Source organism: Myotis myotis, unplaced genomic scaffold, assembly GCF_014108235.1.
Source record: "Myotis myotis isolate mMyoMyo1 unplaced genomic scaffold, mMyoMyo1.p scaffold_m19_p_17, whole genome shotgun sequence".
Taxonomy (NCBI): Eukaryota; Metazoa; Chordata; class Mammalia; order Chiroptera; family Vespertilionidae; genus Myotis; species Myotis myotis.
Window position 1 is genome coordinate 12,911,182 of NW_023416321.1, and position 13,034 is coordinate 12,924,215.

Sequence of the window (13,034 nt, forward strand, 5' to 3'; positions counted from 1 at the left end):
TTCCCTCAGACATAAACTGCATTTAAGATGAGATGGATGAGGTTTTTTAAATGAAAAATAAACAAAATTTTTTTACCTGATACTCTTGCTTCTCCTCTTGTTGTTTCGGTTCCACATCTGGCTTTCCTCTGAATGTTTGCTTTTTGTCACAGTCCTGTGGCTCTTTGATATCAGCCTGGGAGGAGCAGGAACCCTGCCAGACTCTCCCAGTCTTCATAACATTACCCACTGAGGAAGGCTGATAAGGACTCAAGAAAAGCCTATGACAGGGCAGATTAGCAGGCTGCAGTTTGACTTTGGGGAGTGAATTAGGTAGTAATGGGAAGATTCAGGGGTTTTTCAAGAGCCAGCCAAAGCTAAACTGCCCACCTCTAAGGCACTGGGTGTTATTTCCATACGTCATACAAGTACCTCCTGTCCTGGTCAATTTCATTTCAAAGTTCTACATTCATTTTATTTTAAAACTAGAGGCCTGGTGCATGAAATTCATGCATGGGGGTGGGGGTGGGGTCCCTCAGCCCAGCCTGCACCCTCTCGCAATTAGGACATCCCTCTCACAATCCAGGAGTGCTGACTCCTAACCACTGGCCTGCCTGCCTGATCTCCCCTAACCACTCTGCTTGCCTGCCTGCCTGATCACCCCTAACCATTCACCTGCCTGCCTGATCGCCCCTAACTGCTTGCCTCCTGCCCACCTGATCTCCCCTAAGCGCTCGCCTGCCTGCCAAATGCTCATCAGCCTCCTGCGTTGAGACTCTGCCCCTTGGTGGTCAGTGCATGTCATAGTGACTGGTCGACCGGTCGTTCTGGTCATTCCGCTGTTCAGTCGCTGGGCTTTTATTATGTAGGATTATTATTTTTTTTATATATTTTGTTTTGTTTTGTTTTTATTTCAGAGAGGAAAGGAGAGGGATAGAAACATCAATGATGAAAGAGAATCATTGACCGGTTGCCTCCTGCACGCCCCCCACTGGGGATCAAGCCTGCAACCCGGACATCTGGCCTTGACCGGAACTGAACCTGGGATTCTTCATTCTGCAGGCCAACACTCTATCCACTGAGCCAAACCAGCTAGGGTGAATGAGTTGTTTTATAGTTAAAAAATAAAAAGATGACAGCTATCTCACTTGGAGGTGCTGGTTAAACTGGATAGAGCTTCTTGAACTAGGTTGTATAATAGCCACCAATTCTTGTTATCGTTATTGTTGTTATTATAAACCTGCAAATGTTACTTTATGTGAAAAAATGGTCTTTGTAGATGTGACTAAATAAGAATTTTGGGATGGGGAGATTATCCTGGATTATCTAGGTGGGCCCTACATCCAATTACAATTGTTCTTGTAAGTGAGGCAGAGAGAGATTTGATACACACAAAAGGGGAGGAGGCAGTGTCTGACCTATAGACAGAGATTGCTGCGGCCACAAGAAATGGGGCAGCCACTGAAAGCTGGAAGAGGCAGAAATGAATGATTCCCTACAGCTCTCCATCTCTGTCCTAGGGAGCACAGCCCTGCCAACATCTTGATTTCTGATCAATAAAACTGGTGTCACACTCACAGCTGTGAGAAAATAAATTTCTGCTTTTTAAGCAACCAAGTTTGTGGTAATGTGTCATAGCGGCTTCAGAAAACTAATATACGCATCTCCTTCTAAATTGAAGTATCAAACAATCCTGTGCTTCCACTCCAATTTGTTTATGATGAAATGACATTCTTAAATAGGTTTCTGGACATCCCTAGGTTGTCTTGTTTTTTTATTTTTAACTGAGGTTACATTTCTATGAAGTTCTGCTTTGCTGGCATTACCCTTTATATATGTTGGCTGAATATAGTTTCAGGATAGGAGGCGGAATGGATACTATAATCAGCACAGTAGCACCATAAACTCTAAAAGCCTGCCCTCAGCCTCAACTTTAACTGATTTTCATTAACTTCACTTCTAAATTCAGTCTTTTAGTTCTACCACCAACCTTAATTCCCAGCCTCACACTCACATTGCAATCTCCCTTTCCTTTTAGAAAGATAAAAATGACCATTCTTTACTGGACATGTGCATTTTGGTACAAGGTTGGAGCTTTTAAGAAAAAATTGAGATTACATGGAAGAGATGGAGTTCAAAGCCAGGTTTATTTAATACAAATGTTCCTGCTCCTGCCTTTCATCTTTGGGATTCTGCCTTCATGTTTTGGAGTCTTCAAAATCAGAACTCTACCTAAGTATCTCCCCCTTTTCTTCCCGGGCCACAGGAAGAACATTATTTGGACAGGAGAGCCAGGAGCCAGATTGTGGTTTCCTTATTCTTCTTCAGTGCACTATAAGGGACCAAATCAGAAGGAGGGAAACATGTGAAAGATGAGCAAAGAGAGTTTCTTCAAAGTTCCTTAGTCAGGTCCCCTGGCTATAAATAGTTACAGGTTATCACTCCAGGGAGGATCGCACATCAAATGTCCATGCTACAAAATTATCTGAAATCATCAGCTTGCACAGTGCTTTTCCTAGGTCTTGGGAAAGTGAGCTGGCCATTCTGTTCACAATTGGCTAAGAACTACCGTAGAGTCCCAATTTATTTCAGATATATTTATTCACTACAAATTTCAATTTATCAGCATAGTTATGGCACAGCCATAACTAATACAAATACCAACCTCCCTCCTAAATTCATTCACAGAGATAATTCAAAGACTGTAGAGAACAGGGACCCAGAACAAAAATGCCAGTTCCACCAAGCCACGCTACCTAACTCTGGGTCTCTTAACTTTCACTCATTCCTTCATTTAAGTATCTAGGGCAGGGGTGGGCAAACTTTTTGACTCGAGGGCCACAATGGGTTCTTTTTTTTTTAAAAAATATATATTTTATTGATTTTTTACAGAGAGGAAGGGAGAGGGATAGAGAGTTAAAAACATCGATGGGAGAGAAACATCGATCAGCCGCCTCCTGCACATCTCCCACTGGAGATATGCCCGCAACCCAGGTACATGCCCTTGACCGGAATCGAACCTGAGACCCTTCAGTCCGCAGGCCGACGCTCTATCCACTGAGCCAAACCGGTTTCGACCCACAGTGGGTTTTTAAACTGGACCGGAGGACCGGAACAAAAGCATGGATGCAGTGTTTGTGTGAACTAATATAAATTCAAAGTAAACATCATTACATAAAAGGGTACGGTCTTTTTTTTTTTTTAGTTTTATTCATTTCAAATGGGCTGCGGGCCGTAGTTTGCCCACGGCTGATCTAGGGTGTTGAAATCTTAAGTCTGGCACTGAGTGTGATGCTTACAAATACAGTCCATATGCATGACCACAACAAAATAGTGCCACTCTGGAGAGCTAGAAATGTGTTTTCTCTGGGTGTTCTGAGGAGTGACAATAACTATGCGTGCAAGAATAAGACTTCATAAATGAGATGGTTTATGAACTGGAACCTGCAGATAAGAATGCACCAAGCCCTAGCTGGTTTGGCTCAATGGATAGAGTGTCGCAGCCTGTAGACTGAAGGGTCCCGGGTTCGATTCTGGCCAAGGGCACATGCCTGGGTTTCGGGCTTGATCCCCAGTAGGGGGCGTGCAGGAAGCAGCCAATCAGTGATTCTCTCTCATCATTGATGTTTCTATTTCTCTATCCCTCTCTTCCTCTCTGAAATCAATAAAAATATTTTAAAAAAATGCACCAGGCTGAGGGAAATGGAGATGCAGAGAAAACAGCACATGCAAAGGCACCGTTTCTCTCTTTTTTTAAACAAGATTTCTAGATGTTGGGTTCTAAGCATTTTTTAAATCGCTTTTAGAGAGAGGAAGAGAGTGGGAGGAGAGAGGAAGAGAGAGATATTGCTCAATTGCCTTCCATAGGTGGTCAGGGATCGAACCCACAACCTAGATACGTGCCCCATCTGGGAATCAAACCTACAGCCTTTTGGTGTATGGAACCATGCTTCAATTGAGCCACCCAGCCAGGGCAAGGCACAGTCTCTTCACTGTCTAACCTCCTATCTTTAAAGGACAATGGAGTTCCTCGGTAGGTCTGGTACAGAAGACCCTCCGTTTTTCTCCATTCTTCCTTTTTATTTTTTCATGTCCTTCTACCCACCCCTGTCCAACACTCATCACAACCCTCATGCTGCTTATCACATGCTTCCTCTCCATTTCCACTACCACAGCCCTAATTTGGGCTCTTATTAGTTCTCACCTGAACCACTGCAATCCCTTTCAATACCTTCCTTCAATTAATTGAAAAACACAGTCGCATGCTGAATTTTTCTCAAGTACAGCTCCGATCACCTGTCTTCTTGGGACCTCAGTCTTTAAATCATTCTCCAGAGTAGTCTAATCTAAGCAGCCAGCAAACACCGTCCTTAACAAAGTCTTAACCCGTTTCTCAACTTTCCTACCATCCTCCTTCTTTAACACGATCATTGGTTTTCAAACTTTGGTGTGACTCAGGATCACCCATGGGGCTCTGTTTTTGATGGAGGACATTTATATTGTTGTTTCCTCCTGGTGTTGCTAGTTCACCAATTTTTGAGAAACACTACACGTTTCAACTTCAGATTTGGTCAGCTCCCCCCGATACATTCTCATTTAATTCGGTAATTATTCCTTCTCCCAGAATCTCCTAATTCTCAACACGCCCCCCCCCCCGCCCCCATCTTTCAAGACCCAGATTTAATGCCATCTCTTCCGGGAAGTCTTTCCTGCTCTCCTTCACACTTCTTTGATATTTCGCTGCACTTTTCTGGCGGCACCTCTTGTTTACTTAGGAAGCATCCAAGAGCCCGACCAGCCAGGAAGGTCCCTCTGGACAGAGAGGGACACATTCATCTAAGTCCACCCCAACCCCTAGCCCTCACGCCGCCAGGCGGACAAGTGCAATAAACAACGTTGAATCGCTCCATCAATAGTTCTTCCCGGAAACGGAAACCCAGGGCACAACTGCCTCCGAGGAAACCACCGGGATAACCGTCGTCCTGAGGTCCAAGAGCCGGCGAGAACTGCTCCGAGTCAGTTGTAAAGCGCCTGCCCCAACACTGAAGATGGAGCCGCCTGGAAACCAAGTGTCGGAAATGGGGGTTCCGCCCTCCGGCCCGCGCCACCCCTGACGTTCGCCTCGCCCTCCGATTGGTTGCTCCTTGCACGTGACCCGCTGGCCGCCGCGGGATTGGTTGTCTGGCAGAGGCCGCAGTGGGTGGTGGGATGCCGGCGGGGCCTGGAGGCGGAGGCCGGTGGGAAGCGGGAGCTGTTGTCCTGGAGGGAGGGCTGGGAGGCCGGCAATCGGCCCCGTGAGCCTTCGCCGGCTGGGCCAGCCTCCTGGGAGTCTAGGGCGTAGGAGTTCTGGGATTTTCCAAATGGGGCTTAGGACTCCTGGCTCCGGCCTTACTGGCCTTTCCCCACAAGGACGGCTTCTCTGTCTTCCTTGGAGTTGGTGGGGTTTGGACCGTTATTTTTGACGGTCCCCAGTGTGTAAGCACTGGTTGTCCTGCGCTGGGCGCCGTGCAGAGCGCCATGAGGTAGAAGCGGGTGGGGGGGAGGCAGGGGGAGGGTTTAGAGATGCTTGCGATGTGGTCCTTACCTACGTGAAGCGTTGGAGGTAAGTCGGCTGATGCCTTTAAAATCTAGGTGTTTAGGATTTAGTAGGGAGGGTCGTGCCTTGACTGAGTTAAACGCTCATTTATTGAGCCGCCTCCTATGCACCATTCTGAGTGCAATGGATGCAAAGGCCAGTAAGACACAGTCCTGGTTCTTTAGGAACCCTGTGATGGGGGAGGCGGGGATCGTGAATAAATGGCGTTTGATGCGTGTTGGGGGGAAGAAGGGGACTCAGAGGAGGTGATGGATGACTGAGGAGTTAGGGACCACTTAACAGAGAGAGAAGGTGACATTTGAGTAAGGTTTTAATACTGTAATTAGGCGCTCTCCACATTGGAAGGGGCGGGGAAGCATCCCGGATGGCGTAGTGTACTAAGGAAAAAAATTAGGAAAGTATCTTTGTGTAGAGGATGATGAGATAAAGGCTCAAGCATAACCCCTGTAAAACAGACACTTTGTTAGTTTCCCTCTCTTTATGGAGTTTAGTTGCTAAATGGCAAACACAGACCGATTGTCAGTTTTATGGAAAATCAACCTATTGATACTTATAGATGGCTGAAGCATGTGGGGTCTCCAGAATAGTTACTGTCAAAACCATGCTGAAAGGCTGGAAAGGGTGACATGTGATCCTAGTACTTTTCCACGTCAATGATTGTGTATCACCAGGTGCCATTTAGAATAAATGAAATGCAATCAGCCTTTTCATTCAGAAATCAATTGTTCAGGTCGTGAATTATCCAGGCTTTCCCTTTTTTCCTTTATCTTGCTCATGCCCTGGAGGAAAATGAAATTAAACCTTATATTTAGCTGATAGTGGAAAAATATAAATCTGGTAATCAGACCTCAGTTCTCCTTCCAGCTGATGTTAATTTGCTATGGACCTTAGGCAAATCATAGCCTCTCTGGGTCTTGGAATCTTAAGATAGAAGATCCTGGTATAACAAATTTATGACTAGTTTTTATCTTTATGTGCAGCATGATTGTAAATCAAAATATATTTTAAATGAACTGGAGTTTATAAGATAATTTAGTATAAAAATCTTTTCTAACGCTTTTGCTTAAGAACTTGTCTCTAAATCCTTTTGCAGGCATCTGAAATTTTATCTTGCATTGTGTTTGAGCTCATTAAAAAAAAAAGTTGTGTTTTTTTTTTAAAACTGTAAGTGCTTACCCACCACCTGTATTTCAAAAACAAAAAAGCTCCCCCAAACAAAACTTGTTCAAATTTGCATTTTTGTAGAGTTACTTAAACCAAAGCATAGTGGAAGATAAAATGGTTGCAATTTAAACTTATCTAAAAAGAAGGCTTTATTTTTTTTCATGGGTAAACCTAAGTTTTTTTAGAAGTGAAAATACTTTTAGATAATACAAGGTGGTGAAATGCAATGATGCGATGATGAGTGAAGTATAGTCTGACCTGGTATTGCCATTGCTTCACTGTTGGCTCTGACCAGGGTGTGATCACTTAATCTTCTCTCTGAGCTGAGTCTGGTTATGGTTTTCTCACATTGGTATGTTCTAGCATATTTGGATACTGGTTTTATTATGTATATGAGTGTTTCTTTGGTATTTGTTTGAATTTTACTGATACTTTGTTTTTCTTCTTAGGTTGACGTGAAAAATCTGGCTTTGATACCTTCACGGAGTACTACATTATTTCAGTCCTGAATCTGGTTCAGTTCTCTTATTGACTTATTATATTAAAGATGTTTTTTAAATTGATATTTGCTTTGGTAAAACCTTGATATTTAACAAGAATTCTTGCAACTATCCCCTATACTCTTGTTATCTATAATAATAAAAAGCATAATATGCTAATTAGACCGGATGGCCTTTCAGACGACCTTCCGGATGAAGCTGAGGCAAGCCACCTTGGCTTTGAGGGCCGAGCCCCTTGCACAGATTGCATGCATTGGGCCTCTAGTGATACATAAAAGTGTTAATATTTTAAAATCCATAGGATGTTCCATTTCAGAATTTAGTTTTATCACCTTGGTGCTATTAGAGAATGTTTGTCCTTTGAATTGCTAAAATGAGTTAAAATACTGGAAAACGCCTATCTCAGCAGAGGCACCTACAAATTACTTTCATCCTTCCTCATCTAGTTATGAGTTTTTTAACCCATATTTTTTCATCAATTTGCCAACCCAGGCATGAATTTTTCTACATAGGCAACTTAAAGTGTTTTTGTAGTCTTTCTAATACAAGATATTTCAAACAAAGCTGAATGCTGAATTCTTGCTGTTGGAGTAGAGGACTTTCCCCCCAATTATTGGATTAGCAAAAACCCCCACAAAATGTTAATACAAAAATACCCCCAAAAGTCAAAGGTTGTCTGAATGAAAAATTTAAACACCTCAAGTAATCTTTCAGTTTTTGTATAATCATGACAACATGGAACAGTTCTTTGCCAAAAAACATTTATTCTTGAAATGTATTTGAGCGTTTCATAGAAACTTTAGTAATAGCCAGAATTATTCATGCCAGTTTAGCAAACGCTTTTTTAAATATATTTTGTTGACTTTTTACAGAGAGGAAGGGAGAGGGATAGAGAGTTAGAAACATGGATCGGCTGCCTCCTGCACACTCCCCACTGGGGATGTGCCCGCAACCAAGGTACATGCCCTTGACCGGAATCGAACCTGGGACCCTTCAGTCCACAGACCGATGCTCTATCCACTGAGCCAAACCGGTTAGGGCCAGATAAGCAAACTCTTAATAGCAAGGAGAAAGGGCTTATTAAAGGAGCCTTTCTTTACACATAGATGAGTATTTTACTTCATCTTTTTTTAATATTTATTGATTTTAGAGAGAGGAAGGCAGAGGGAGAGATAGAAACATTGATAAGAGATTGGCTGCCTGCTGCATGCCCCTCACTGGGGACTTGAGCCTACAACCCAGGCATGTGCCCTGACTGGGAATTGAACCGGTGACCTCTTGGTGCATGTGTTGATGCTCAACCACTGAGCCACACCACCTCGGCTTTACTTCATCTCTTCATTGCTTATTAGCTTTGCTTTCTCACCAAAATCTATATATACACTTCACCTTAATTTTCCTTTAACCAGTTTCCCAAGAAAGACTCATAAAGAAATCTTTAGAAGTTGATAAATTACAGCAGACATTACATAACAAATGGGTCACAGTATATAGAAGGAGCGATTGTTTTTCAAGAGTAAGCCCACTTTTCACATTGTAAACTGATAAAACCTCTTCCTCATAGGCAAGTGAAAACTTTTCTAAATACAAGGTCTGCTTCCCCTTCACCACCCACTTTGAGGTCTAACATGGGTTTTTCCTGAGAGCTTCTATACTTCTTCGTTCTTTAAGGAAAAGCTTCTGTACTGATTATCCTCTTTTATCCACTTCTATACTGACCCTCAATTCTCTTACTCTAATCAGCTTGGTTAACTTTAAATTGGGGCCTCGAGAGCAGGTTAGAAGGTTAAATCCATGGGTATATCCTTTTAAAGAAATCCATGTAATTTTTAAAAATTCATTTAATTATGAATTGAGGCTAAGAAGTACCAAATAACGCCGTGTACCATGCTGAAAAACAGCCCTGTGGCCTTCTGGGCAATGATTTTCCTGCGAGGTAAGATGCTAATCCCTTTCAGTTGTCAGGGGAGTACAGTTTAATTAGATGTTGTACTTCTGTTGGATAACCTGTGATGGGACAAGCCTGGTGAGTCCTCACATAACTAAACACACAGCGATAGCAAAACACATAGCCAGAGGTGGCAAGAACAGTATCATTCACCCGGGTTTTACGACACAGTGGGCACACAGTCTTCATTTTGGGTAACAGGGGAGAATCAGAATTGTAGTCTAGGTGTACAGGTGGTGGAGGAGTCGGCAGAGCAGTCAGTGATTTGATGGTTTCTTGATTTTCTGACGAGTACCACCACTCAAGGAATTGCAGGAAGAATACACCGACAGACAGGCCAGTAGAGAGGGATAAGGCCACACCTCCCACAGCTTTTTTCAGAGTTGACTTGATCTTCTCACTAATACTGTTGGGAAATAGAACAAGAAGGCAAAAGGAGAAACTGTTTATTTAGGTACAATTGCAGAGTGACTAATATAAATGGAATTCTCACACTTTTCATCAGAATCGCCAGTTCAGTTTGGGGAATGACTGGCATTGTCTCCTTAAGGTTGTATTCTAAATGTTTCCCTCTTTCTGACTTACAGTATTTTAGGAGCCTAGGAGCAAAGCTTTGTTTTTAAAGACGAGGGTTTTGTTGTGTGTTGAGAAGAAATTAGTGAGACATTGATTATATAGACCTTTTTGTGTATGTGTGGAAGATAGTATATCCAGAAAAAGAAACAACTCACTTAAAAAAAATTAACTTAGCAGCATTGAAGAATATACATTTAAACTTGTAGGAGAACATGAACACCAACTACAAGCAGTATAGCGTTGTGGTTAAGCGCAGTCGAGAATTGTGTTGATCTGCCTTGAATCTCAGTTCTGCCACCTTCTAGCTGTGTGGCCTTGACAAGGTACTTAGCTGCTAGGGCTTAGTTTCCTCAGTTGTTAAATGGGGCTAATGAATGAGTTGTGATGGGGATTGGGATAATGTATATAAAACAAACACCTAGCTCAGGGCCTGGCCATAGCAAGTGTAGTAGTTTTGATGAGGTTGCTTACCAGGATGGCAATCCTTGTTTTATGAACACAGAATTTTTCTATGATTTTATAAAAAAACCTCAATGTGGACTGAAGGAGGTGATTTCATAAAATTAAAGTAAGATTTTAGAATCTGTTCATCAAAGATTTGGGGGAAATGTTAAGGCCTTACCTCCTGGCTGGTTGCTGCATCATGCTGGCTTCAGCTGCTTTGTGCTCCAGGGCTTGTATATCCTGAACTGTAAGTCGACCCAGCCGAACTCCAGCCAGACTAAGTAGAGGTGAGTGATGCTGAGCTTTTCCTAGGATGTATCGAAGTTGTTGTACAAGAAACCAGCCTTCCCAGGCCATGTTAACAAATGGGTAGGCTGCCAGGAAGGCTCTGTAAAATTGTTTCCAGCGGGAAGAAGGGGGATGGATAGAATATTCATCCTCTTCTCTCAGGCTAGAAACCAGCTTCTCCAGCTTCACTTTCAGATAGGGAAGAAGAACCAGGAACATAACGGACTTCCAGAGCTGCTGCTTTGGGAGACCAGCACTGGCCAGTCTCTGAAGCTTGTGTGTGTCCCCGGTGACAATCCGCTTTAAGCCGTAAAAGTTTTCAGAAAATGAGGCACTGGTTTTAGACAGATAATGCTGCTGGAGCAGAAGATCCAGCAGGGCAAAGATTTCATCAAACCACCTCCAAAAGAAGCCATAGCGGGCAGGGTTTGATTCTGCAAGAACCTAAAGTGAAGTAGATATTAATAAATGAAATGCATTCCATTTCACAGCTACTATGCCTTATCTTTGCATTCTCCTCACCCCCATGCCCTCTAAATTCTACACTTTGAGATTAAACAGATCACTACTTTTGGGGCTTACCCTATCCTTCCTGCAGTGCTGGGCATTCATTACAGGGCTCTACACATAACAGGGGTTCAATAACCGTTAAATTATATGAATAATAGGATATGGATTATGTGCTAATTGGTAATTTCAAACCTAGGCTCCAAGATAAACTCAAATTATTGGTTTGGTTTTTACCCAGTCGTCCCTAAAACCACTTAAAGAATTAATACCGTACCTTGACCACATGCTGAAGAGCAGGCCTCACTGCTGTCATTAAACTGTCCTGTGCTACCACCTCAAAGATGGATGGCTGGTCATCCACCCCAGAAGCAGCTGTGATGTGAGCCCCGTGCTCGGCCATAGTTTTCTGCGTGCACTGGGTTTCACTTTGCCCCTAGTAAGCATGAACTTGTTTGGGGTATCCAATGGGCACTCAGTCTTAAAAGTAATCTTTCCGCAGGATATCCGAAACTCCTAATTCTCAATTTTTACAGGAACTGGGAGAGAAAAGACCACTTCTGGAGGCAGAAGGGACGGGTCTCAAGGAAGAAGGACGTTAAGGCAGGACCTGGGTGGAAGTGCCGTGTAGGGAAGGGGTGACTTGCAAATGCTGCACTTCACAGGGCAGAGCGTGACCATGGGGGAGAGGCAGGGGCCAGGAGGTCTGTCCTCTCCAGCTGCAGTCGTGGAAGCTGCGGATCGGGGGCTTCCAATCGCGAGGGCTCAAAAGCCGGCCCGTCCTGAGAAATCAGAGGTGCTCGTGCGGGCCGGCACCCGAGGCCCGGCTCCAGCCGCCGGCTGGCGAGCACCCCGCCCGCGCCCGTCCTTGCGCGCTGACCCCAGGCGAGGCGCGAAGGACCCACGACGCCACGTTGGACGGGAGGTCTCCGCTTTAGGACAGGAGCCGCACCCGGAAATAGAAGCCGCCGGCGGTGGGCAGCTGCGGCGGCGGAGAGGCGTTCTAGCCCCGAACGCGGCCCCGAAACCGGAACCAGAAAACGCTATGACCCACGAGCACTTCCGCTTCCGCCCCCGCGGGAATGGAAGGGCGCTGGGCGACTCCCTTAGAGAGAAGTGTTTGCTCGCTTTAGGTAGTTGGGTTCGCGGGCCGTCTCGGTAGGAAACCAGAGCTCTGAGTCTCTGCAGAGGTGTTTTGACCAGATGTTTGGGGCGCCCACCTCTGGCGCCGCCGGAACTTGGTCCCGCGGGCGGTGGAGCTGGGAGCGGAGGGATGAAGGGAATGCGGAGGTGGAAAGGCTCTCAGTGCGGGTGCAGCAGGTGTGATGGTGAATTTATATTATGCGCCTTTTGGGAAAGATTTGATAAAGATGATTAGGATGAGAATGGTTCCTGTGAGACCTCCAAATTTGGGAGTTTTGTTATTACATTTCGTCCAAGCTGGTAGTTTACCATAGTCTTCTACGTTTGGTTGTATTCTAGCATAAACTCCTAATTACTTTCTACCCTAGATAAAAACGATTCCAATATTTGTACACGGGAGGGTGTGTCCTATTAGCTATAAGAGTGCTAAGTCGAAGGAATCCTGGTAAGTTCCACCAGCAGGAACTGGGGAAGCGTGACAGAAAAGGCACTTTTCATTGTGTACCAAAGTTGGTGTAATTTACCTTACGGTTTGCAAAGTGCTGTTATGCAACTTTGCCTCATTTGCATTGCTAATGCAGGTTTATTGAATTTGGATAAAAGTTCAAGTTCGACCTGTCTTCTCTGTCCAGAACTCCTCCCTGACCTCTGGCCTAAATAGGTAGAATATAGAAGGTATTATTCATTGCCCAGAGGACCTTAGGGTATATAGATAGGTAACTGCTTTGCATAATGAGAGCCCTCAGAAACAAGGTTTGGCTTTAGTTATTTGAATAGAAAGAAATATCTTGCAAGTTAACCTTAATTATACTTCTAAAAGGTGTTCTTTACCAAAATGCCTGCTAAAAAGTCACATTGATAAAGATTTTTACCTTACGGAGCTTAAAGA

At 44.1% G+C, this 13,034-nt stretch overlaps 2 protein-coding genes, 1 long non-coding RNA gene and 1 other non-coding gene across 4 annotated transcripts in view; 2 read left to right on the plus strand and 2 right to left on the minus strand.

Moving 5' to 3' along the window:
* Nucleotides 1-332, minus strand: part of LOC118671409 — a 40,377-nt gene extending 40,045 nt beyond the window's left edge. Inside the window, exon 1 of the mRNA XM_036339566.1 lies at nucleotides 77-332. Within this exon, the coding sequence (XP_036195459.1) occupies nucleotides 77-217 (141 nt within the window). The 5' untranslated portion in view covers nucleotides 218-332. The remainder of the gene's footprint in view (nucleotides 1-76) is intronic.
* Nucleotides 333-5,169: 4,837 nt separating this feature from the next.
* Nucleotides 5,170-7,302, plus strand: LOC118671327. The gene is made up of 2 exons (XR_004972743.1): nucleotides 5,170-5,581; nucleotides 7,189-7,302. It is a non-coding gene; the product is annotated as an uncharacterized LOC118671327 (long non-coding RNA).
* Nucleotides 6,969-7,065, plus strand: LOC118672545. Its single transcript, XR_004973109.1, has one exon. It is a non-coding gene; the product is annotated as a Z30 small nucleolar RNA (small nucleolar RNA).
* Nucleotides 7,303-7,986: 684 nt separating the features above from the next.
* On the minus strand, nucleotides 7,987-12,300 carry PEX12 (peroxisomal biogenesis factor 12). Its single transcript, XM_036339417.1, has 3 exons — nucleotides 11,280-12,300; nucleotides 10,386-10,939; nucleotides 7,987-9,593 (listed from the first exon to the last, which is right to left on the minus strand). Exons 1-3 carry the CDS (start codon nucleotides 11,403-11,405, stop codon nucleotides 9,194-9,196), a joined length of 1,080 nt encoding a protein of 359 aa, XP_036195310.1. The 5' UTR covers nucleotides 11,406-12,300; the 3' UTR covers nucleotides 7,987-9,193.
* Nucleotides 12,301-13,034: the final 734 nt, after the last annotated feature.

Excerpts from the sequence above, each read along its gene's own strand:
- PEX12 (XM_036339417.1), bottom strand. The coding sequence starts at position 11,405 with ATGGCCGAGCACGGGGCTCACATCACAGCTGCTTCTGGGGTGGATGAC. Across the intron at positions 10,940-11,279 it reads CTCTTCAGCATGTGGTCAAG|GTTCTTGCAGAATCAAACCC; the intron begins GTACGGTATTAA and ends ACTTCACTTTAG. Across the intron at positions 9,594-10,385 it reads ATGCAGCAACCAGCCAGGAG|TATTAGTGAGAAGATCAAGT; the intron begins GTAAGGCCTTAA and ends ATTTCCCAACAG.